The sequence below is a fragment of the Ylistrum balloti genome, unplaced genomic scaffold (genome assembly GCF_031769215.1).
Source record: "Ylistrum balloti isolate Yb309-2 unplaced genomic scaffold, AGI_CSIRO_Ybal_v1 Utg370510, whole genome shotgun sequence".
In the NCBI taxonomy this organism is placed as follows: domain Eukaryota; kingdom Metazoa; phylum Mollusca; class Bivalvia; order Pectinida; family Pectinidae; genus Ylistrum; species Ylistrum balloti.
The window spans coordinates 47,066-74,461 of record NW_026782329.1 but is presented as its reverse complement, the minus strand read 5'-3'; the positions used below and the strand labels follow the sequence as shown (position 1 = coordinate 74,461).

Below are 27,396 nucleotides of genomic sequence, written 5' to 3'. Positions count from 1 at the left end.
TTTGCCATGTTTCTTACCAATAACATCGATCGATCGGTGGAAACGGAAACTATCTAAGCCTACCTTTGACTTTTTCAGTATACTGACTTTAAAGATAATTGCAAATAGGGTTCAACTTTTAACAAAGTAAATATCAGTACTGAAAATAAGATTAAAAAACAGATACCTGCTGGAGAAATTTATTAGTTTGGCTGGTGTAACTATAATATGTATATTTTGAAGTGATGGTTTCCCAAATATGATCTATCAAATGCAGTACACATCAAAGGTTAACTAAGTATAGTATTATTACTAAACACTTTCACAGAGTCGTGATATCAGAACGCTCTTACTCAGTAACACAAATGAAATGAAGGGTGTTGAAACTAAATATTTATTAGAAATCGATGGACAATGGTCACTGACATAAAAATTAAGGAGCAAGATAATTATTCCAAAGTTTACCGTCAACTTGGAACTGTCCATAGAGATCAACGGATCGTGAAGAGGAATCTCTGCATCGTACATTACCCGCTTCGTAACGACTCTGAATGTTCAAGGAGCGATAAACCCAGCTAACAGCGATCACTCGGAATAACTTAAGGACACATTTGTTAAAAAAGCAGTAATGAGTGTGTATGATGCTAAGTTAATAAAATATTAGAGTACTTTATCACCACCGGTTTCTTTTAAGTTCCACACGTAATGTAGGTACAGAAATCAATTGTTTACTTTCTTTGTTTAGGACGAGGTTCTACTGATGACTACGAAATGCCAGAAACTTTTTCTTAACCACTTAAGGAGTATCATAACACAGCCTCGTTATGAACGATGTATTTACTTGGAAAGATAGGCCACCCTATAACTATTTCCTATAATCAAAATTTATCTGACCTTGTAATTAACATCCTCGAAACGATAGAATATCTATTGCATTATAATCATGTGATGAGCTGGTTATTTATAGTCATGTTGCTATAGAAGTCACGTGATGAACTGATTATTTATAGGTATGCTGCTCACTCTTAAGTGATCTGAAGCTAATAGCAAAGATTGGACTATTTTTGGTAAACCTTATTATACAACAAAATGGTAGCGTGCCAATTATAAACCCTTCGTGTCGTTACAAGTTCTGTATAATAGATACGGGTTTCTTTAAAATTTCTTGTGAAGTCTGTCAAAATACATTATCGCTGCAATGAGTCATCAGCCACAGCTATGTTACAAAATCGTTAGAGAGATATAGACTAAAATGAGCACCTTGACAGTTACAGATGAAGTATGAGGATCACAAGTGTAAGACTCGAATCCAAAATTCTAAACACATGTTTTTAGACGTTTTTGAATCGCGTTCGCGTGTCTTTCGTCTTTAATCATTATACCATTATAACTTCTCGTGTCCCATGGTTGTACTTTTAAAACTTCTCTCCATATCCTCCCTCTCTCCCAGTCTAATCGATGTTGACTTAGAAATTCATGTTTCTTTACACGTTGTCTTTAATAAACTTTTCATGTGCTTGTACACGTGTTATTGACGTGTAGATTTGTAATTGATTTGTTGACGTGTTTTTCACTTGAAGATGTATCGTTTACTTGAATATGTATAAATGACTTGCAGACCTAGTGCACGTGTTATCAAATTATAAACGTGCTATTGACGTGTAGACGTGTTATTGACGTGTAGACTTGTTACTGCCTTAAAGACGTGTTATTGACGTGTAGACTTGTTATTGACTTGTAGACGTGTTATCGACGTGTATACGTGTCATTGACGTATAGACGAGTTATTGACGTGTAGACGTGTTATTAACTTGTAGACGTGTTATCGACGTGTATACGTGTCATTGACGTATAGACGAGTTATTGACGTGTAGACGTGTTATTAACTTGTAGACGTGTTATTGACGTGTAGACGCGTTATCGACGTGTAGACGTGTTATTGTCTTGTAGACGTGTCATTGATGTGTAGACGTGTTATTGACGTGTAGACGTGTTATTGACGTGTGGACGCGTTATTAACGTGTAGACGTGTTATTGTCTTGTAGACGTGTTATTGACGTGTAGACGTGTTACTGACGTGTAGACGTGTTATTGACTTGTAGACGTGTTATTGACGTGTTATTGACGTGTAGACGCGTTATTGTCTTGTAGACGTGTTATTGACTTATAGACGTGTTATTGACGTATAGACGTTTTATTGACGTGTTATTGACATGTAGATGTTTTATTGACGTGTTATTGACGTGTAGACGCGTTATTGTCTTGTAGACGTGTTATTGTCTTGTAGACGTTTTATTGACGTGTAGACGTGTTATTGACGTTTAGACGTGTTATTGACGTTTAGACGTGTTATTGACTTGTAGACGTGTTATTGACGTGTAGACGTTTTATTGACGTGTTATTGACGTGTAGACGCGTTATTGTCTTGTAGACGTGTTATTGACGTGTAGACATGTTATTGTCTTGTAGACGTGTTATTGACGTGTAGACGTGTTATAGGCGGGTAAACGTGTTATTGACGTGTAGACGTGTTACTGCCTTGAAGACGTTATTGACGTGTAGACGCGTTATTGTCTTGTAGACGTGTTATTGACGTGTAGACGTGTTATAGGCGTGTAGACGTGTTATTGACGTGTAGACATGTTACTGTCTTGAAGACGGTAATGACGTGTAGACGCGTTATTGTCTTGTAGACGTGTTATTGACGCGTAGACGTGTTATTGTCTTGTAGACGTGTTATGGACGCGTAGACGTGTTATTGTCTTGTAGACGAGTTATTGACGTGAAGACATGTTATTTACGCGTAGACGTGTTATTGATGTGTAGACGTGTTATTGACGCGTATACGTGTTAATGACTTGAAGACGTAGACATGAAAATGATGGGGCGGATAGTTGGGATACATTTTTCTATATTTTCGAGGATGTTATGAAATCCATATATTGAAAATGAATTGATATAGAGAACCTGGATCCATTTTGTGTCTTTTGAAGAAAGTGCATGCAGTTTTTTGCTTCAAACTTTTTTTTGTTTTTTTTTTTTTAACGCGAAAATGTGATTCATTGGGTAAAACAACATTGAAGGTACTATATATAAGATAACATTGGTTTGAATTGCTTAAAATGGAGAGATATTTGAAATATTAGAAGCCGATATTTTCCTTTCACCTCCAACCTGTTCTTTGTAAAAGTACCCGATGACTATACACGATTTATAATACTTAAAACCAATAATAGATATTAACATGTAAAGGAAATGGATTGTTATTTTATATTTCGTTGTAAACTTGACGGTTTTCAGTCAGATGCTGTCTGGTAGATCTTACAGTGTGACCTATATAAGGAATGCTTTGTTGCCGCCTTTTATCGCCTATTTATGCCTTCTGTAACTTATTCCCTACACTTGAGTGTTACGTAATCTATCTTTAAATTGAGTGTGTGCTCTTAGTGCTGAGTATATAAAACAGTCGAGATACCAATCAAACTAGATAGAAACTGACACATATACTGTCAGGTCTCTCCGAGGACTTCTTGGTCGATATTAGACTTACTAACCTACACAATACTCTGATGCGTGGTAACTAACCTCATTGTTAACACGAGAACGCAAAACAATCCTATATATATATATATATCGTTTTAATCACACCCACAGGGACTTGAGAACATGTATTTGGATTTATAGCATTTTAGATCAATATTCGAAAACACGATACCCCTCTAAGGTATATATTTAATACACCAAACAAGGGTGTCGTTTTTACTGAATATTGATCTGACCCCTCTCAACATTAAACAAACCCGGATAGACAAACCATGGTAGATCCTCTTAACAAAGACTGTTTCAAATTCTCAGGTCCCTATGATTATGTCTAGAACGCTTCGTCACAGGGATGGTTGACGTAGAAACAAAACTTACTGAAGGAAAAATGCGCTTCACGGTGGGTTTAACCTAACGTAACTGTGTGCCTTTTGAACATGGGATCTATCAAGCAGACACCAGGGTAAAAGTATTGTTAGATCCTTTCTCCTTTTCATAGAGGTTAGCGTGTAAAAACATCATTTGAACTAAACATATGTAATATTATCATAGTTTGTGAATCCTTGGTGTCAATCTTCGGGGATAAAATGTTATGTTTTATCGAGTAACAGAAGGATCATTACTGTGGAAATATCGGCTTTGTGTTGATAGCGTAACTCTCGGGACAAAATGTGGAAATAAGTTACATATAAATATCACGGAGGTGAAAAAATACTCGCAAAAATAGTAATCTCAAAATGTTAAATCAACCAAAATGGGGTGAGAAACACAATAGGCATTTAACAATAGTCTCCAGTATCTAGTACAGAAGTACAAAAGTGATGTAGGTTACTTATTGTAGGCCCAACAGAATAACTATTGAAGACATATTCTTCGAGGTACATGTAAACCATTCGGAATTCAATTCGACAACGTTTTCTCTAGACACAGAGTAAGAACAATATGATTACACTTATGATACGCCCAAATTAAGGAATGAAGGAAAAAAGTAATTTTCTGCAAGATATAAGTCAAGTTGAAGAGTGGAGACAAATTCCCGTTAAATAACACAGCCTTGTCATTGCAGATAGAATTACACAACGAATGAGCTATCACGGTAAAATTGAAAAGTTCTTGAAACGGACATGGGCTTTTACCTATCATAATCATACGTCAGAACTGTTTATTAAACGGTCATAAGAACTCGGGAGACAGACCTGTATCCCAGTTTGAATAAGTATAAAAATCTTCTTCTCCGTTTGTAAACTTTAGCCCGCTGTTTTCAAACTGGTCGCGTAAGCCATCAAATTACATATGTACATTGTAATTGTTATTGCACTAATAAAGTTTAATTGAATCTAATTGATAATTTTCGATGATGATGTCTGGAAGTATTTAATAGTGTTTAATAGACACGAAATGCAGGCGATAAGCGAAATGTGAACTTGTTTTCCGGAGTTTCACCTGTATATGTACCTGATGGAAGTGCGTTAATTAATGAAGTTTGAAATACTGTTGACAGTATCTCGAATGCAACATTTTCCATTATATTAAATTTCCAATCACATGTATGTTAGTTGCAATGGCCAAACGAGATGTTCCTGAGCACAATGTTGTCAGCAGGCAAACCCGGAAGTTCTGACAAAGTTGTCAGATACCTGTTACCAAAATATACCACTGTATACTAAAATGAGACGGGTTATACTTCCCGAATGGCACAAAATTTACTTTTGAAAAATATCAAAGGACAGTAAGAGAGTTATGATTCTTGGGCACAGCACTTTTCCTTGTAGAAATTTATCTACCTATGCAGTGTCATGTTGTCATCTCTTAAAGTTTTAGTGTAATGATCCGGACAAAATTTAAGAATGAAAAATAACAAACAGCAATAACTCCTAAATTGTGCAAAACAGTGATGAGTCTGGTGCACTGCACTTCTTCTTGTTGAAATCTATTTACTTATGAAGTCCTATGTTGATACATATTATAGTTTTTAAGTTATGCTCCGGGCAATATTTAAGTATAAAAAGAGGGCAATAACTCCTAAATTGTGCAAAACAGAGTGACGGTTCTTGTGCTCTGAACTTCTAGTTAAGATCTATCTACTTATAGAGTTTTATGTTGATACCTCTTATAGTTTTTGTGTTACGATCCGGACAAAATTATGACGGAGAGATGGACGGACAATGCGGTGACTATATGCTCTCCCTTCAGTGAGCGTAACAAAATCCAGATAAAAACGTAAGATATTTTTCATCTTTTATTACAAAAAATACTTGCATATAAAATGACCATATAAAAATGGAAGAACAAAGCTATCCGACAATGACAAAGAAATTACTTACATAATACATCTCCGGAAATTATCATATCAATACATTAGATAAAAGAAAAGCACATGAGTGAAAAATATATGTCTGTCACAATTTAGAAAACATCTATATAAGTTTGTAGCTGAATGTGACTGGAACTATTATGCACAATGCTTAGATAAATAGAATAGTGCAACATATCTCCGATTCTTTCAAACGTACAAGTTTACGAATGCACATACCAATAACATTTACACAATAATGATGTAAGCAAACAATGCAAAAATATAAATTATAAGAGTAAGAACGATGGGACTTGTAATATAATGGCTGTATGCTCAGTGGCAATGCCAGGATTTAAAGTTGGGGGTAGGGAGAGGGGCAAAAATCTGGCAACGCCGGCCAAGCCGTGCGTTGCGAGCCCCGAAGGCGCGAAGTTTTGGCGAGGGCTCTGGGGGCCCTCCCCCAGAAAATTTTGAAAATTTTGGCTCCATTTCCTGCACCCCCAATAAAAAACTCAACGGATTTACACGTTTCACAAAAGTCACCTCTGGGACAATTTGGGGGGGGGAGCCCTTGCCTACGCCAGTATCTGTATGCTGTATCTTGTGGAACTGATCACTTGCCGCCTGACGACTTCCTACACGCCGAGGTACAATACTGTTCAGCCGGACAGTTCCCTCTACTACACTGTACAGCACAGTACTGGTCGGCGTACTGATAGATAGCTCGATAGCGAGGAGTAGCTTTACACGGTTCAGTCTGACTTCCGCTTCCAACGGAAAACGGGTTACCGGATATGATGTGATTAGTGTTCTGTGGTGCATAGCCAGCGGGTTGATGATTCTGAATATATTGTCCTTGTTGTTGTGCAATCGCCGGAAGTAAGAAGTGAATGCCTGATGTCTGTGTTTGTCCCTGGGGAATGACGTTGACCGGATGATAGGAAGACGGTGGATTTTGTCCTGATGAAGGTGAAGATGATCCCATTGATCCTACACTGACGTCAGCACAACCGTAAAACTGTTCTTGTTCCCCACAACCGATACAGCAATGACCTCCGTCACAGCCGTACGAGTTTCCTGTAAAGAGAAAAGTGACAAATTCAAATACCTATCTGTATCAAAATAGAAACAAAATTGTATATCTTCATCAGCCGATTTAAAGCGTAGATCTTCATTGGCAAAAACATTACATTTGTATTCTAAACCAAGATCGTGCAGCTTATATCAATATCTTACACTCAGAATATATGGCGACACAACTTCAATAGATAGTTGTTCTTTAAGGATTCAATAATCAAGAATCAAATAAGCGCAATAAAAGCTTATATGAAACGAAACTGACCTGCGTTGTATTTCCACTGGAGAAGACATTGTGAGCACGTAACACCAGCCGGAAGTTTGAGGTGGATTGTGTAGTTGGTGGGATGACCAGCCTCGTACACCCGAGTGCTGCCGTCGGTCTGTTGCAGAACGTGATGGTCCAGACATGCCTGGGACACACGGGTACTGGTGTTGTTGTGAGGACACAGCCGGAACTCAAAGTAGCCCTTGTGTGACGCTGTTATCTGAACGTTCACACTGATCGTCTGTCCCTCACTGTAATGGCGGACAATAGTTCCAGTAGCATATTTCCCGCCAGCCTCATGTTCACGTGCTCCATCCCAGGGGTCGCCACAAACGCCACATTTACCGCCATTGATTTTCCACTGACGCTGCCAGATAAAAATAACGCTTTTGAAAAACCTTTTTATAGACCTTGCAATGGTGTTAATTTTGCTAACTGTTACTTGCATGATGCATAAGTCGGGACAATGTGTAATATTAATTCATTTAATGACAATCAAACATTTCAAAGCTAAATGATGACTCACATTAAAGCCTCCACAGAAGAGTTGATTGTCGTCATAGTTTGGGGGAGTGTTGTAGCCAAACCTCCACATACTGGCCCTACCCGGGGGCTCTAAAAGTCGGCCATGACCTGTAACCCCCTGTATCCATACGCACAGCGTTAAGCAAATCGAGAATGTCACCATGGTGAAAGCTTTCATGTTGGAAAGAGTTCCTGTAAATAGTAATGGACATTATAGTATTTGTTATTGACGTGTTTGATTGTTGTTGGTGTACCTATAGGTCTCCTTACGTGAACTTCACATGGATTGAACTAGATTCACACGGCGGGTATCGGTTATGTGTAAATATTTCATTTGTTCATATTTTAACTTCCGAATTTGAGTTCGAATAAGAATTTCGTCAACATAACTGTTTTTTCTGTTCATCAATTTGTTTATGATTTTCCACAATTTCTCTGTATTTAACCTAAAAGCTGTGTTACCTATTTTTGATACATGTTTTATGTAACGTTGAATTCATACTGATATATGCTATTTATCTATTTGTCCTCAGTACAAACGTAATGGTATTTACTATATTTCTATAATATAACACCACATATAGACACGTAATTAATAAGGACATAAATTGATAAAAAAAACTGTTTTAATTAATCGCACGTGCCGAAGAATACATTTGTTGAACCACAGACATTAGATATACCATATTATTATATGTAGTGAAATCTCATAGTGTTATCTAAAGCATAGAACTTGTTTAATTGTGAACACACGTACCTGTATGTTACTCTCTACCGAAGTATTCTGTAGTCGTTCCGACAGTTACGGCTGTTCGGGGTCGTGAGCTTTGTTGGTATACAAAAGGTACATGTGTTCCTGGTATTTATAGTAAAATTATCGGAAGCAGATCGCATAAACAACATAACAATATTTGTTTTGCAGAGATAAAATTTCTTTTGGACATGGATACGGTGATACGCAGATTTGACGCCATTGCTGTACCCGATTACCTACTGTCCGTTAGGTCATCGAACGGTTGGTGCTGGTGATAGCCCCCTCGTCTCAATACAAGGTCATATCAAATGACGTCAGACCCATTGTGTGGGCTTAAACGGTACGATAAACTCAACACTTGTTCCATGGAATTATAACAATTGAAAATAACATAACTGACGCACATTTTTATCTGGGTACCTATTGTCAATACCTATATTTGTCAAGAGTTAATGAATAAATTCACTAAAAGACTTTATAAGTTTTGACGTCACAGCATGCAGCAATCTACAAACGTACCATCCAGAACGAAAGATCTTTTACTATATCCACGATTTTCTTTGACTTAAGTAAATAAAATGGAATCCATCCTATCCCTAATTTCGAATTTTCACCATGAGTAAACAAATTGAGAACTGAAGATGTGTTCAGGATTCAATTTTACATTAATAACATTGAAGTATGTGAAATGTTATTTTCTTTGTTTGAACTGAAGTTTTCTTTCGCATTACTTTGAGTTTATTACAAAAAACAAAATTGTTATTTCACCTCATTGGCTGTTACTCTGTTCCAACTTGTCGACGTTCAATTAATTCCGGTAAACAGCACCATCAGATTCAAATCTATTGATCAATTATACATGTGATCAAAACAAATATTACAGACAAATGGCGATCATAAATAATTTATAAATAAGAAGTTTGGAGCAGAACTACCAACAAGAAACATACACTACAGACTAACAAAGTATGTGGATGGGCGGTCGATTGGCACATTGGTTGCACACTCACTTTTCACACAGGCGTCCGAGGTTCGATCCCCGTGAAAAGGTATGGGATAACCTGTCCGATCCCTGGATACTCCGGTTTCCTGCTACAACAAAAATCCTCGTGCCCATCCATCCGGGCCAACAAGAGTCATTAATGTAAGCAATGTAACAATTGTTGTAAATTGAATAAAGTTTATTATTAAGACGATGTAACAATAATCTTGAAATGAATACGGACCGTTATAAAAATATATCTGGAAAACAAGGGCCGTGTAAAGTGTAAAATAAATAACATGTCTCCTTTCATTTCCTTTTCTGTATACCGTACGTTTCATACTTATATATCGGATGTCAACAACTAATCAATATTCTGAACTCTGAGTATCATCAATTCCTTCATAATTCATGTTTATCCATACAGCAAACTTTATAACTGAAGAGGATGACTTGTTGAAAAAGTTAGCATCTTTCACTACAAATTTAGCATTAGAAGCAATAGAATTTTGAAACCTCGAAGATGGCGGAGAAAATTCCAAAGTGATCAAAGAAATGTCAGAAAGGTGCACTAGTCCCATAATTTTCTAAATCATGTCGTTGATGAAGCAGAAGACGTTAAATATTTAGAGACACCTGGTCTTATTCTCCTTGTACATTGGTAAGGGTCTCAGCGTAAATATTTCTTTTGTCATATGTTACCCTATTTAATTGAATTTGAGTTTGTATTATGATTATGTTGTTATTTTCTTGTTTTTTTTAAATCCACCGTTTGTCATGAAACAAAGATGGACACAAATTCTGTTTACTTCAATCTTTGACTCGTATTTGTTTTTATTTGATACATTGGTATTTTGTAGAGTTTTTATTGTCGCTGTGATGTTTTGATATCCTACATGATGAGTCTGCAAAGAACATATAATTTGTATATAGTGAATACTATTAATTCAATACAGATAGTAATGCATAATCAACATAAGTAATATTATCTCGATCGCCGAAGCGAGAGTTCGCTTCTCTTTTGATATGATATTGCATGATACTATAAGTCATATCACAACACTAAATATATCACATTATCAAATGACGCAAATTTGTACACAGGAAATACGTTATATATATTTATTATCAAATGGATAACTATACAACTATCTTTAAGGAAACCTTCTCCAACCATTTTAACTCCAAACACGTCCATTGATAAGTTTTTTGTGTAGGGGTACCACGTCACCTCGGTATTAACATAGATTATATAGACAACCATTGACTGACGGCGCCATACCTATATATCCTAGTATCAGTATCTTATAGAACTCTTATCGTCCTTATACAAACATTGTACCGTAATGACCTCGGGTGACGCTGTACTACACTTCCGATATTTTACTATAAATACTAGTAGTACATGGTACTCTGTATACCAACAAACCGAGGAAGGCAACTGTCCGAGCGGCACAGAGGAAAACAGTACCAACAAATAGAGGAAGGCAACTGTCCGAGCGGCACAGAGGAAAACAGTACCAACAAACCGAGGAAGACAACTGTCCGAGCGGCACAGAGGAAAACAGTACCAACAAATAGAGGAAGGCAACTGTCCGAGCGGCACAGAGGAAAACAGTACCAACAAATAGAGGAAGGCAACTGTCCGAGCGGTACAGAGGGAAAAAGTACCAACAAATAAGAAAGGCAACTGTCCGACACAGAAAAAAGTACCAACAAATTGAGGAAGATCAACATTCAAGACAGGTGTAAACAGTACAACAAATGCCTATATACTATTGTTTTACATGAAAAGTCTAACAAATAGAGATCGTTTTCCCTTTTCGTTTGCCTTAATACCTTTTTTTTACTCAAATCCAACTCGATTCAACTATTCTGTATGGTCTACGCGTTTTCCTTTGATTTTAACTATATATACATCGCTTATGTTCAGAAGTATGAGTCCGAAAAGCTTCAGAAGCAAAAAAAGGGCTAATCTATCTTCACGAATTATGACATAGCTTCGGCAAGTGTCGTCGTTGAAATAGAAGACGCTTACTCTTCCGTAACACATGGTCTTATTCTCCTTATACTTTTTCAGGACTTTCCGTATAAATCTTTCTTTTGTTCATATTTTGCACTAGGTATATGGAATTTGAATTTTAAGTATGATTATGTTGCCATGTTGGAATTTTCTTGATGTTGTTCATATTTTGCACTAGGTTTGAATAAATTAAGAAATGTTTCAGACACGTAGACTTGCACTGATCACAGGTCATCATGTTCCTGACGAACAATTCTGTAATGAAGTATAATTTACGAAAAAGAATAGAAAATATATCTTTATGAAAGATATCTTTACCGAAGAAATGCCTCTGACAAAGAAAGTTTGGTTTTCTAATAGTCATATTCATTTTCCAGGATTTCACCGAATCAACATGCATACAGTGGCCTTATTATATCTAACATTATGCATATGGATGTCCGGGGTCAGAGGTCATGGCCGACTTTTAGAGCCCCCGGGTAGGGCCAGTATGTGGAGGTTTGGCTACAACACTCCCCCAAACTATGACGACAATCAACTCTTCTGTGGAGGCTTTAATGTGAGTCATCATTTAGCTTTAAAATGTTTGATTGTCATTAAATTTATTAATATATATGAAGTAACAGTAAGCAAAAAATTCACACCATTGCAAGGTCTATAAAAAAGTTTTTTTTTTTATCTGGCAGCGTCAGTGGAAAATCAATGGCGGTAAATGTGGCGTTTGTGGCGACCCCTGGGATGGAGCACGTGAACATGAGGCTGGCGGGAAATATGCTACTGGAACTATTGTCCGCCATTACAGTGAGGGACAGACGATCAATGTGAACGTTCAGATAACGGCGTCACACAAGGGCTACTTTGAGTTCCGACTGTGTCCTCACAACAACCCTAGTACCCGTGTGTCCCAGGCATGTCTGGACCAACACGTTCTACAACAGACCGACGGCAGCACTCGGGTGTACGAGGCTGGTCATCCCACCAACTATACAATCCACCTCAAACTTCCGGCTGGTGTCACGTGCTCACAATGTCTTCTCCAGTGGAAATACAACGCAGGTGAGTAACACATTGACCACTGTGTTAATATTTAAAATCAATATGAAATAATGATAGTTTATCAGTATGTGTTGCTGTTGTTGTTGTTGTTGTTGTTGTTGTTGTTGATGATGATGATGATGATGATGATGATGATGCATCATTTTTTGTGTGGGAATAGTTTTTCTGAGAAGTAATATCGCATCCAGTCATGTATAACAGAAATCAGGTTCTGTTTGATAAATGAGTGTTAATATTTCTTTCCAGGAAACTCGTACGGCTGTGACGGAAGTCATTGCTGTGTCGGATGTGGGGAACAAGAACAGTTTTACGGTTGTGCTGACGTCAGTGTAGGATCCGGCGGGAGTTCGGCATATTCATCCCCTCAGATTCATTCGTCTGTCTATCAGAACGCGCACGGAGTATCTCAGGGACAAACTCCATTATCAGGACAACATCTCTCTGCCTATCATCCGATCAACGTCATTCCCCAGGGACAAACACAGGTATCAGGCATTCACTTCCTACTTCCGGCTATTGCACAACAACACGGACAATACATTCAGAATCATCAGCTCGCTGGCTATGTACCACAGAACACTAATCACGTCATATCCGGTAACCTGTTTTCCGGTGGAAGCGGAAGTCAGACTGAAACGTGTAAAGCTACTCCTCGCTATCGAGCTATCTATCAGTACGCCGACCAGTACTGTGCTGTACAGTGTAGTAGAGGGAGCTGTCCGGCTGAACAGTATTGTACCTCGGCGTGTAGGAGGTTGTTTGGTGGCAAAGTTTAACAAAAATTACAGACGAATGTGACATTTTTGTACTCCTGATATCGATATATTAATTATATGATAAGGTATGTTACGTGTTTTTGGTCATACTAAAGTCCTTATGGAGATCCAGGAGAAACATGGATCATCATGATATATTCTTTATTGTTGTTATCAATCTGCATAATATAACGTCGGTGCCAAAACACACGATAAATGCTATTTATTTCCCCCGTGGTTTTAGAAAAGAAACGTTGTAATTTTGCTATATTATTTTTTACATATTGTGTTAATTACATTATCAAAATATATCATGTTTTGTATGGAGACTTTCAGCTTTTGATAATAAAATCTCAAGGAAAAATCTTTTTCTGCTTGTTTTTTGGACGCTGTACTATATCTAGCTTTATACAAAAACACTATCATCAAGCGATATTTCTTCACGTGTATACCTGAATCTCTAGATGACTTATTTCTCTTGTTTTCAATCTTCCTGTTGGTTGTCAATAGGATATGGATTTCATCATAAGATAAAGATTCTAAACATGAATTTCCGAGAAATTGTTGAACGTAAATGACATTTATGACGGAGCCAATACGATGCATTGTGATGTACCGAACATTTCAGGGCTGTTAGACATTTTGCTGCACATAGACGCATACTTTCTTCGTCTTTGTTGAAAACGGAAGCAGAAGATGTTAAATAATCCGGAACACTTGGTCTCAATCTTCTTGTACTTTTTCAGAAGCCTCCGTCTAAATCTGTATTTTGTTTATATGTTGGTTGATCTGTAAAATTGAGTTTGGATTCTGATTATGTTGACATCTTAGCATTTTCTTGGCATGTTTTGTGCGATTTTGTCTGTACAAACTAAAAAATACTTTTCATTTTGATCTCCGTTTTTAAATATCGGTTTTGTGATATACACACTGCTTTGACCATAGTACAGCCAATCACATTCGAGATCAAAAGTCACAGCCATTGTCACGGAACATTAATCAGTAGTTCAGATTCCGCACGTCGTCGATGAAGCAGAAGACAGCTTACTCTTCCGGAGCACCTGGTCTTATTCTCCTAGTACTTTTTCAGGAATCTCAGTGTAAATCTTTCCTTTTTACACACTTTGCACTAGTTTTATTGAGCTTGAGTTTGGAATATGATTTTATTGACATTTTGGTATTTTCTGTTTGTTTTTATACAACGGAAATTTTATACATATGATTCAAATTGTTATGATACACAAGCAATTAGAATTAATGTATTAATAAAATATAGGAACAAGTGTTTACTTCACATGTTTCAGTAAGATAATTGCAATATAGAGTTAATGTATATGAAATATCGATGACGTCACATGTGTATGGTTCCTAGAGTTGATGTAGACTGATGAAAATTCATATGATATATTTTGAGACAGTGATTTATATACACGATATCTATACAGAAGACGGCTTATAAATTCATATAAAAAACTAAAACAGATTCTGTTGTAAATTATACCAAATATGAGATTGGAGATTTTAACACAGTTAAGTATGAGTTTAGATTATTCTATAACCATTGGCACGTGACAAACAAACAGTAAATGCTAAGTGCTGATACAGTATAGATCAAACCGTTATAGATACGTTAGAAAATAGCATTTATTTAGTACTAATTAACATCAAAACATACAATCACTTCAGGTGCAAATCAATTCCGTGAAATTATCTATAATAAAGGCTATCATTCTTGATCACGTAAAACAATAAAGCAGCTGTTCATTTACACTACATAGAGTACTGTTCGGCAACTCTTTACAGAATGATGTCTACGACAGCGAAATGATAATTACAAACTCAGATGACTATTCTAGCCAGTTGATACTGGTTTTAATGGTGTTGAATTTGATCCAATTAGTTATGCTCAGCATCGAAATAAACACTACACCAACTATCTAGTTAAAGTGTATACTTCAAGTGCTGCGTAACAGACAACCTGTAACTTAAACCTGTTATGAAAATAGTTTGCTCTTCTCAACTTAAGGTTCACCATTCTAAGATTATTTCGAAATTAAAAGGGAACCGACATATACTGATATTAGTGAAATATTTCAGGTTTGTATTTAATCACTTTTGATCATTAAAACACTCATTTTCCATGCATACAAGCATTTGAATATTGCTGTAAGCGTAGAAGTTTCTAATTATATTCGCTGTGGCCTGACTTCCTAGTCCCCTACATGCTATAAACCATTATAAACTTGGTTATGAGGTAAAGCGTTAGAATAGCAGCCGCTAAGGTCGTAAAATTGGCGTGAAATGTTGATTTTGGCAACACATCATACTGATATTTTATTATGAGAGTTAAAGTTCAGCTAAGATAGAGGGATCGTATGATGTGTTAGTAAAAATGTACAAAATGGGAAAAAGGAAATGGTTATTATTACTTCGATTATAGAAAAAAGGTGGGCTTAAAAGCTAGCAATACGTCATCTTTTGAATTCAGCTGGCTTTCATGACAGTTTCGTATATACAAGTTTTCCAGGATTTTTGTAGCTGAGTAGGCTGTATACGCTATCTCTAGTTCTTTTTGCATCAAGTTCAACTGGTGTAAGGTTGTAAAGGTCACCAATCATGGTCAAATATGATATCTGCTATTTCCACGAAGGTATGTATCTTTTGTACAATCTTCGATCTACAATAACAGGTGGCAGATACATCTTGTGCACTTTAATGCCCGAGGTTTGCATTATCCTGCATGCCACGTTTCGATTCATGCGAATAGTGGAACGGTTCAGAATATACACATATACTTGACGTTCTTTTAATTTATCTGATATAAGAAATTACAAAATTCCTTAATTTTTTTGGACTGCTGCACCTCCCTGTGGATTTTGTTACTTTTTGTTGAATTTTAACGTTAAAAATAACGTTATGATTTATTGGCGTTAATTTTTAACGTCATTATGTAGTACGTGCTCGTTTCATTTGAGTTTGATGTTCAAATTTTAACGTTATGAAAAATTAGCAGCACAGGGACATGGTGCCATTTTTGTGTTGATTTTATTTTTAAAAGTATAAAACCAATATTCAATATACACAGCAAATTATCAAAAATGTTCAGCACAAATACTATAGCATATTGAAATCATCATAGGTTGCCCGTTTTCTGAAGAAATGACATCGTATTTTTATATCTACTACATATTTCACATATGCTACATCTTTGGCACCGGCACTGTATTATGCACAATAACAAAATAAATAAATAAATGTATTATAACACAAAGGTGTGACCCGACACAAAATAAACGGCATGTATAAACAATAAACTAAATATGATGTTCATGCCAAAATCAGTTTGTGAAACTTGTTATTTGCCACCAAATGACCTCCTACACGCCGAGGTACAATACTGTTCAACCGGACAGCTCCCTCTACTACACTGTACAGCACAGTACTGGTCGGCGTACTGATAGATGGCTCGATAGCGAGGAGTAGCTTTACACGGTTCAGTTTGACTTCCACCGGAAAACAAGTTACCGGATATGACGTGATTAGTGTTCCGTGGTGCATAGCCAGCGGGCTGATGATTCTGAATGTATTGTCCGTGTTGTTGTGCAATCGCCGGAATTAGGAAGTGAATGCCTGATACCTGTGTTTGTCCCTGTGGAATGACGTTGACCGGATGATAGGCAGACGGTGGATTTTGTCCTGATGAAGGTGAAGATGATCCCATTGATCCTACACTGACATCAGCACAACCGTAAAACTGTTCTTGTTCCCCACATCCGACACAGCAATGACCTCCGTCACAGCCGTACGAGTTTCCTGTAAAGGGAAAAGTAACAAATTCAAATACTTACCTGTATCAAAATAAAAATAAATTTGGATTTTCTCATCAGTCGATTTAAAGCGTAATTCTTCATTGGCAAAAACATTACATTTGTATTCTAAACCAAGTTCGCGCAGGTTATATCAATATCTCCTACACGCCGAATATATAGCGACACAACTTCAATAGATGGTTGTTCTTTTAAGAATCAATAACCAGAAATCCATCAAAGCAATAAAACCTGATGTTATACGAAACTGACCTGCGTTGTATTTCCACTGGAGAAGACATTGTGAGCACGTGACACCAGCCGGAAGTTTGAGGTGGATTGTATAGTTGGTGGGATGACCAGTCTCGTACACCCGAGTGCTGCCATCGGTCTGTTGTAGAACGTGTTGGTCCAGACATGCCTGGGACACACGGGTGCTGGGGTTGTTGTGAGGACACAGCCGGAACTCAAAGTAGCCCTTGTGTGACGCTGTTATCTGAACGTTCACACTGATCGTCTGTCCCTCACTGTAATGGCGGACAATAGTTCCAGTAGCATATTTCCCGCCAGCCTCATGTTCACGTGCTCCATTCCAGGGGTCGCCACAAACGCCACATTTACCGCCATTGATTTTCCATTGACGCTGTACAAAAAGAGAATCCTATATTCGTATGATCTTGTATGTTGTTACACACCTTCGTTGTTTTGCTACTGGTTCGTCCAATGTTGTGAATAGCTTTTATATTGCTTTACGTAATGCGAAAGTGATTCGTATGGTAAACATTCTTATTTCAAAATTAAATGATGACTCACATTAAAGCCTCCACAGAAGAGTTGGTTGTCGTCATAGTTTGGGGGAGTGTTGTAGCCAAACCTCCACATACTGGCCCTACCCGGGGGCTCTAAAAGTCGGCCATGACCTCTGACCCTAGGTAACCATACACAAAGTGCCAAATATGCTGCCAATATGGTTACGACCATGGTATCCATGCTGATTTGCCGAAACTCTGGAAAACAATATCATAACCAAATAATTATATTTTACATTGAAAGAAGTATAAAATATCTTGCACAATTTATATTCTAAACATTTTTGTTAATGTAAAGATTCAATTTTCACTTTTGTCGATTTGATATTGTGATCTGACTGATGTGGAAGCAGTTTTTAAGAATTCCAAGTCGGTTTATCAATAGCTTAGGTACCAAGACACAAACAACCTTATTAACGTCGACAGCTAGCTACTAGATTAAAATTTGTGAAAGCAAAATTTGATTTCGAATGTCATCTATTTTCGAAAATAACACAAAACAACTATTTACTTATGTTTTGGATTTTAATCTATCAAAAGCGTAGGGGAGAAGATACGAGAAATTCATACAGACAATTTATCGCTAATTTGGTCAAACTGAGTGCCAAATAATATAGAGACAAAAACAGTCGTATTGATAAATCCATTTTAAGTCGAAATGAAAGTGTTTTTCGTCAATTAATTAGGAATTAGAATTCTGTGTAATCATAGATATAAACACCTGTTTTGAAAATTGAAGTCACCGGTTTCCTCTTCGACGGAATTTCAATGATGTCCTTTCTGAGCTGCTCGGACAGTTGCCTTCCTCAATTTGTTGGTACTTTTTTCCTCTGTACCGTTCGGACAGTTGCCTTCCTCTATTTGTTGGTACTTTTTCCTCTGTGCAGCTCGGACAGTTGCCTTCCTCTATTTGTTGGTACTTTTTCCCTCTGTGCCGCTCGGACAGTTGCCTTCCTCTATTTGTTGGTACTGTTTTCCTCTGTATCGCTCGGACAGTTGCCTTCCTCTATTTGTTGGTACTTTTTCCCTCTGTATCGCTCGGACAGTTGCCTTCCTCTATTTGTTGGTACTTTTTCCCTCTGTGCCGCTCGGACAGTTGTCTTCCTCAATTTGTTGGTACTGTTTTCTTCTGTGCCGCTCGGACAATTGTCTTCCTCGGTTTGTTGGTATACAGAGTACCATGTACTAGTATTTATAGTAAAATATCGGAAGTGTAGTACAGCGTCACCCGAGGTCATTACGGTACAATGTTTGTATAAGGACGATAAGAGTTCTATAAGATACTGATACTAGGATATATAGGTATGGCGCCGTCAGTCAATGGTTGTCTATATAATCTATGTTAATACCGAGGTGACGTGGTACCCCTACACAAAAACTTATTAATGGACGTGTTTGGATTTAAAATGGTTGGAGAAGGTTTCCTTGAATAGGGCTGTATAGTTATCATTTTGTCACTTCAGAATATGTTAAACAGACGTTGTTGTGGTCATATTTGCGTCATTTGGCAGTGCTATTTAAGTTATTTTCGGTGTAATTTTAGCGATAGTGTTCATGGTCTTGTTCAATAACAAACAAAAAATAAATTAATAAAATGCATATATACAGCATAATCTAGTTGTGCATCATTGTATGTATAACGGGAATATGCATTTTATATATTATATGTTGTTTGTATCATTAAGTGGTCCACCATAATTGGACTATGACCAACATATATACTAACATGAAAAAGAAACGCCGGGTACACTAAATATACTACAAATTATTTGTAGCTTGGCCTAGAATAATGACACTCGGTCAGGTTGATGTGTTGTTCGCGGTCACTAGGTACACGTGTTTAAAATCACACAATACCTGACCTCCGCGCTCCGTGCGAGGCACGTGCTAAAATACAAGAATCCCGTGCAGGGGAAGGTCATTGAGTTCGCCAATGGAAATTTTCAGTCTATTTGATACTGTTCAAGTATTCAGCGGGGACAGGCTATAGGAATGCTTTTGCAGGGTCAGGGTCAACTTCAGGTTGCTGCACATTTTGGTGTACATATTCGGACAATTCAACGTCTTGTCCAACGTGTGCGAGTGACGGGGAGGGTCATCGACCGACCGCGAAGTGGACGTCCGCGCGTCACGACGCCACATCAGGATCGATTTATAAGACTTTCTCACTTACGTAATCGCCATCTCACAGCTACCGAAACTGCAAATAACACTATAGGCAGTCATAACCGCCATATTCATCCTGATACGGTTCGAAACCGATTATGCGTCAATGGCCTAAGAGCCCGACGTCCCTATGTTGGTCTGCCCCTAACTCCTGCGCGTCGCCAACGCCGATTGGCTTGGTTACAAGCACACTCGCCCAGAAATTTTCCTATGAGGCAATGGAGACGGGTATTCTTCACTGACGAATCCCGGTTCACTCTCTACCGTTCGGACGGGCGACGTCGTGTATATCGACGTCGAGGGGAACGTTACACCGACGCGTGCGTCGCTGAGCGGGATAGGTTTGGCGGTGGTTCAGTATGTGTTTGGGGCGGTATCTCCTATGGGTTTAAATCACCCCTGATCGTAATTGACGGTAATTTAACCGGCGTAAGGTATAGAGACGGAATCCTTCGCCCAGTTGCCGTGCCATGTGTGCAAGCACGGAACCTGATATTCCAGCAAGACACTACCCGGCCCCATGTCGCTAGAGTTTGAAAGCAATTTCTTGCCAACAATAACGTAATCCCAATCGATTGACCAGCATTCAGTCCAGATTTGTCTCCAATTGAGCATTTGTGGGACGAATTGGATAGGAGAGTTAGGAGGCGTCCAAATGCCCCTACTAATCTGGTCCAGCTCACACGTGCCTTGCATGAAGAATGGAATAACATCCCCATTGCAAGGGTTAACACCCTGATTAATTCCATGCATAGAAGAATCAGGGCTGCGACAGCTGCGCATGGAGGACACACAAGATACTGAAATGTCCGGCCGTGTTGCGCAATACATGTAGGGTCATCGCTAAAAGGGGGATATTTTTGGCATAATTAGCATTGATAATCGATAGAACTTTCATCAAATGGTTCCAAACAGATGAAATTGTATACAAAAATGAATGAAATAATGTAACATTAAATTATATCATTTAAAAGAATCTTTTTAGGTTACACGGCGTTTCTTTTTCGTTGTAGTATATATGAAATTTATAAATATATATGTATACATATTAACATGAAACTCGGATACAATTACGACAGATAACTCAAATCTGAAACTTCAGATCATCGAAATTACTGTATATGATGCATTACGTTAATTTATAGATATTTAGGACATTGTCACTCAATTAAAGAAGGAAGACAATTTATGATTCCTGCCATGTCCTGGCCTCAGGATTCGGCACTATGAAATTCGAAACTCAAAAGTTTTGTTAAGTTTTTGGGCTAGTGAATCTCTCTATTAGGTTTTTCGAAATTTGTTTCGATCAATTTTGATTTTTATCAGTCGTCGTTGGGTGTCAACAGTTTAAACCCTTAGCATCACTGGCGAGTCTAGGAAGAAGGAAACAGCAGAATAGTCAATTATTGTGCTTAATCTTATTTATTTGATAGGTACTAATTACTTCAAGAGAATAGAATATAGTCTTTTCAACAATTGTTGCAACGTGTTTGCTATTTTTGAGATGTACAACATTACCTCGACGTCGAAAGTAATTTATTAGAAGTTTTTATAGGGATATCACACTGAAATGTCATAATGTTGACACTGTAGTTTGGTACCCACCCGGTTATATATACAGGCAATGGACAAAACAAGTCGTTGCTATTTAGTTAATACCGAATGCCGAACAAGTGCCAATTATAAAGATTTTACTTTCCTTTAAATATCACTTGTTACATGCCATGAGGAAAGAAGGGACGATATAATCATTAAAATATTTGGATTTTAAGGGATAGAGGTCTTCATATCGGTTAAGTAAACTAGACATCGTAGAGAAGACCATGCCATTTCTGTAAGATATTACTAGTCAACAAGTAGCATGAGTTGTTATGTTGTTTTTCTTAGAGTAATAATGTAATTAGGAAAAACCAAAAACGTTCATCATAATGTCACATTTAGTACCGGTAACAGTCGAGAATATACCTATATCATTTAGTACCGGTAACAGTCGAGAGTATACCTATATCATTTAGTACCGGTAACAGTCGAGAATATACCTATATCATTTAGTACCGGTAACAGTCGAGAATATACCTATATCATTTAGTACCGGTAACAGTCGAGAATATACCTATATCATTTAGTACCGGTAACAGTCGAGAATATACCTATATCATTTAGTACCGGTAACAGTCGAGAATATACCTATATCATTTAGTACCGGTAACAGTCGAGAATATACCTATATCATTTAGTACCGGTAACAGTCGAGAATATACCTATATCATTTAGTACCGGTAACGGTCGAGAATATACCTATATCATTTAGTACCGGTAACGGTCGAGAATATACCTATATCATTTAGTACCGGTAACAGTCGAGAATATACCTATATCATTTAGTACCGGTAACAGTCGAGAATATACCTATATCATTTAGTACCGGTAACAGTCGAGAATATACCTATATCATTTAGTACCGGTAACAGTCGAGAATATACCTATATCATTTAGTACCGGTAACAGTCGAGAATATACCTATATCATTTAGTACCGGTAACAGTCGAGAATATACCTATATCATTTAGTACCGGTAACAGTCGAGAATATACCTATATCATTTAGTACCGGTAACAGTCGAGAATATACCTATATCATTTAGTACCGGTAACAGTCGAGAATATACCTATATCATTTAGTACCGGTAACAGTCGAGAATATACCTATATCATTTAGTACCGGTAACACTCGAGAATATACCTATATCAATCCCGACAAAAAAAAGTGATAGATTAAGATGAACGATTAAGGAAACGTTTAATGTGTTCTATTGAATTAGGAAGTACTGGAAACTGATGTTTGTAAACAAATCATTTCTAACGACTTTAAAACAAGAGGAATCAAGTCTATGTAAATACTGTATCATAATGACTCATAAACGGGAGTAAACAGAACCCACAATCCCATTCCAAAGTATCCATTGTGAGGAGTCCAGTAAATGGATGTTTTATGGCTTATATCAACTAATATTTAAAATAAAAGCCAATATGTGAATCGTTTTGTAAATACTGAATGTATCATTCTCATCTTCTAATGTTATGTTTTGTCCACTGCGTAGCTAGATTATGGCGCGTCTTGTATCAGTGAGTTAACAGCATATCAGTTTAAACAAATGCTGAAGTTGACAAATAACTTGTGGTGAATATCTACTCATGTACATAGTAATATTTCAATCGATAAGAATAAGTATGAGCAACATTTAAATGAAATTCTCTCATTCTCTCAGATATGGAATATCTTTATCACCATGCAGATCTAACTTAATGTGGTGTAGAATTGTATCTGTACTGACAATTGTTTAAGGCACTAAAAACGAAAGAGAGCTAAGAACTAACAGAATCAATTATCTAGTTGTACCATTAATTAATAACAAGCGGTCGATTTACAATATTCAATATGACATATGACATGAACGGACATTTTAAAAGTTATAATCGAGAGCGCTACATTTAAACCCTGGTTGTGTGTAACATAATGTCTAAAATGTTATCATTGGAACAGTTTTTTTTATGTCCTGAGATATAATTTAATTTTTTTAAAATATGGAAGTAAAAGCTTCGTTTTAGTTCTCAAGGTTAAAAAAGAAAAAAAAAGCACTTAGAATAATTCAACATTTAACAAAGGAATAAATACGGAATAATAGATACGTTAATTTTTACTATAAAATATTTCCTGGAATAATAGATACGTTAATTTTCACTATAAAACATTTCACTGAAGAAAAGATACGTGGATTCCTAATACAGTGTCTGAACTTTTCATGATGGAATTAATGTTGGAGGCTTACTATAAACATATTTCGAAAACAAGATGTGTTGCTGAATGACGAAAGTGGTATCAGTACTTTGTTCAAATCTAAACAATTTTATTGATAAAAGTAGGAAGTTGCAGAACGATAGTATTGGCTGTTTGACGTCAACTATCGTAGAGCTGTCCGAAAAGTTCCATATCATCTGTTGTACAAAGGTAGCCATTTTGTTCTGATAAAAAACCAGACACACGTAATTCACGTATGTAAACAAGACAGTTGACTGTAACCTTTATCAGCTGTTGTGAAACATTTTCGCAATATCTTCACGGGGAGTGTCATGATTATACCTATATCTTTTTATACCTATATTTCATTGTTGACAAGTTGAGACAGGATTATCATCGGTACTGTTAACACCCACTGTTGACACCGGTATTTGGAATATCACAGTTAGCGTGTCACTGTATCCCTGTTCCTCAAAAATGTTATCTATACCGATACACCGATATGAATGTCCCATCTTGCCGGATATTTTGTCTGATTTTCATATGAAAATTATGAATAGCGATATCATAGTCATTCGTTTTATCATTTTCAAGCATTAGGCTGTTATTAAACGCGGACATACAATCGATATGACTACAGTTAAGTGACAAATAAAAAAAAAATCATGGTAACAGTTCAATACTTCTATCTACATTTACACTCACGTTTCCGTATCCGAAACAAAAACGGTATTCAATTTTCTCTCTTAAGGGTAAACTGACGTCAGCAAAATTAAATAAGTGAATTGGTGAACATTACGGAAGAAATGGTGTAGTTCCTCGTTTTATCATAAACAAAATTTATAGAGATTAGTAGACAAATGTTTAACTTTTATGCAAAATTTAAGTGAAAGTGAAAACGTCGCATGGTTAAAAATAATATATTTAAATATATATATACATGTATATTGCTTGTTTGTAATAAAATCCATTTATTGCTCAATGAGTACACCAATGTAAACTGTGGTCTTACTAGTAAGGACTAACTGAATGTAAATTGTGTTTTAACTTGCAAGGACTACCTCAAGGTAAATGTTGGTCTAACTATCAATTACTACATTAATGTGCACTGTATTACTATATTGGATAGAAAAGTGGGATTTCTTGTGCGTCATTTGTTCTATTTTACAATTAGGTTAGATACAAATGATGTAAATATTAAATCCTGAAAAGCTACAGTGATGTAAATTGATGAAGACATCACAGATAACTGATGACAGACCATGATACAACAAAGAAAGGCAGAGAAACATGTTTAATCAACACTGTAAATAATAATCAAAGACATTACCGTCATGTTGTGTTCTATAAAGAGGATTGATGAAGAAGTGTTTGTAGTGTTGAAGAAAGCAATTTTTTTATCCAGTGCCATATTGGTGTTAAATACATTGAAGATAAAATTTTCGTAGCAATCAAACTATGTATTGACGTGGAACCGATTTGGGGATGTTTATGTGAAATATATCGAAAGCTTTTTTCCGCAGTCAAAGTTTGTAAAAGATGTACGTTTAAACTTGTGTCGGGAATGTATTGAAGTTGTACCTAATTGTATTGCTTGTATTTTTGTGCTGTCTCGTACAGTGGCACCATGTGTTAGTGTTACTGGCACATATACAATATATACTCCACGGAATGACAATAAAACGAAATTAAAATTTGCTTTTGATACGTTACGAGAAACGATGTATAAAGATACAATAATATAAATATGACTTCATAATGAATTAATTAACATTTGAAAAACGTGTCAATAGAAAGTTTTTATCTGTTATAGAAAACATTATACAAGCACTAGACTTTACTAACAGTGCACAGATATAGACTCTTTCAATGAAAAATACTTTCAGCACTTCATTGCCCGATCACAGTCCTTTGGTAAACAAGCTCAAAATTAGTTCTCTCGGAATTGTGGGGGATCAGATTTCGTCAAAACGTTTGTACAGATTTGACGGTTTCGTTTTTATCGTTCCGGAAGATGCACGCAACCACGTTAAATGTTTTCATATCTTTTATAAACGTGCTACGTTCTTAACATACATGTAAGTCACTGTTGCAGGATGCTGACACAAATTAAGAAGCCAACCTTTAACTGGATACGTAAACTGGTAATTCAATAATCTCGCCAGAAACCAAGTGTTGTGTGTACGATGGGACCGATACGCCGTTATTAGCCAGGTGTCGTTCTACTCTGTGTATATATTGCGATGTTTTGACCAAAAATAATTTCGAGACCATGAATGACTTTTCCCTACAATTGAAGGGACAAAAAAATCGTTTCCACTCCACACCGAAATGTCGACTCATTGAAATTCGAGTCATCCGAACTAAAATTACAAAGATATAGAAGGAAAAAATTCGGGACTGATTTTGAGACGCCGAGTTTCAACCTTTTTTTTTTTTTTTTTTTGGTTACTTTTACAATGAAATGTTACAAGACATTAAAGATGATGTGTTGATGACGTGTATCTTGGATAATGTCTTGTTAAGACCCCATCTGTAATGATTAGATTAAGTATCAGTAACTGTATCCCAATTAAAGGCATTGTGAAATGTCCCTTTGTGTTTAGATCAGTTCTAGCGCAACACCAAATTGTGCATCTAATAACAGTAAGTTTTAATCAGAACCAGCTTTTATCTGGTTTCGAAATGATTTCATTTCTGTCTATTCACAGTCTCAACATTTCAACTAATAGGGTATTGGTCAGGAATAGAGATCTACAACTTTATTGTCCTTTTTTCTAGATGGATTGTCAGTCAAAGATGGTTTTGGAGCGACAGCATCGGATCGATGACGATCACATTGGTAGACCCAGAAATATTCCTTCAGTTTGCTCCTGTCCACCCCAGAGACCTGGCCCGACTCCTACATCGTTTCTGCACTGAATGAGCAGGGTCTTAGACTCACAAGAAGTAGGGATGAATAAAGATGAACATCGCTGACAGCAAACGTCAAACCATCCAACCACCCAACCAACCAACGAAAGGTGATTTGATAAACTGTCAACAAAATCATAAAGTGTTTACACTACACAACCGTCTCTCAATAATACCAAACAATGTCACCAATTTCATCATACCACAAACACATTTCTACGGTGGACCATTTAGAAAAGTCGTAATTTGTACTTATAATCGATGTGACCTCGGTTGCTCCTAAAGAGGGGAAATCGTCCTTTGTTTCATCAACGACACACGATATGCGAGTCTTGCGCAATTGGAGTAAGTTATGTAACGTTCCCATATGAGAATGGCATACATAAGTGTACTTAAAAGCATCAAACTCTTCCATCTTCATATGGCACAAAGGGATGGATCACTTTTACGACCGCAAAACTTACCCATAATTTCCCTTAACCTGGACTTTTGAAACCCTGAGTTACAATTTGTCAGTCAGTTGACGATTTTGCACGAAAATCGTGATAACTGGAACAGGCCCTTGGGTATCGGATCAACCGCGATATGTAAACACCATAAGTTGAGGATGCAGGTGTGTTGCTACCATAAATGGAAAATTCACAATTCT

At 36.9% G+C, this 27,396-nt stretch overlaps 3 protein-coding genes across 3 annotated transcripts; 1 reads left to right on the top strand and 2 right to left on the bottom strand.

Annotated features, from left to right (window-relative positions):
* Positions 1–6,428: 6,428 nt before the first annotated feature.
* Positions 6,429–7,848, bottom strand: LOC132555669 (uncharacterized). The gene is made up of 3 exons (XM_060220022.1): positions 7,687–7,848; positions 7,158–7,527; positions 6,429–6,892 (listed from the first exon to the last, which is right to left on the bottom strand). Exons 1-3 carry the CDS (start codon positions 7,846–7,848, stop codon positions 6,429–6,431), a joined length of 996 nt encoding a protein of 331 aa, XP_060076005.1.
* Positions 7,849–10,826: 2,978 nt separating this feature from the next.
* Positions 10,827–13,276, top strand: LOC132555668 (uncharacterized). Its single transcript, XM_060220021.1, has 4 exons — positions 10,827–11,088; positions 11,822–12,003; positions 12,131–12,500; positions 12,747–13,276. The coding sequence occupies exons 1-4, from the start codon at positions 10,827–10,829 to the stop codon at positions 13,274–13,276; spliced, it is 1,344 nt and encodes a 447-aa protein (XP_060076004.1).
* A 3,334-nt stretch (positions 13,277–16,610) lies between these two features.
* Positions 16,611–19,108, bottom strand: LOC132555667 (uncharacterized). Its single transcript, XM_060220020.1, has 4 exons — positions 18,841–19,108; positions 17,875–18,068; positions 17,335–17,704; positions 16,611–17,068 (listed from the first exon to the last, which is right to left on the bottom strand). The coding sequence occupies exons 1-4, from the start codon at positions 19,106–19,108 to the stop codon at positions 16,611–16,613; spliced, it is 1,290 nt and encodes a 429-aa protein (XP_060076003.1).
* Positions 19,109–27,396: the final 8,288 nt, after the last annotated feature.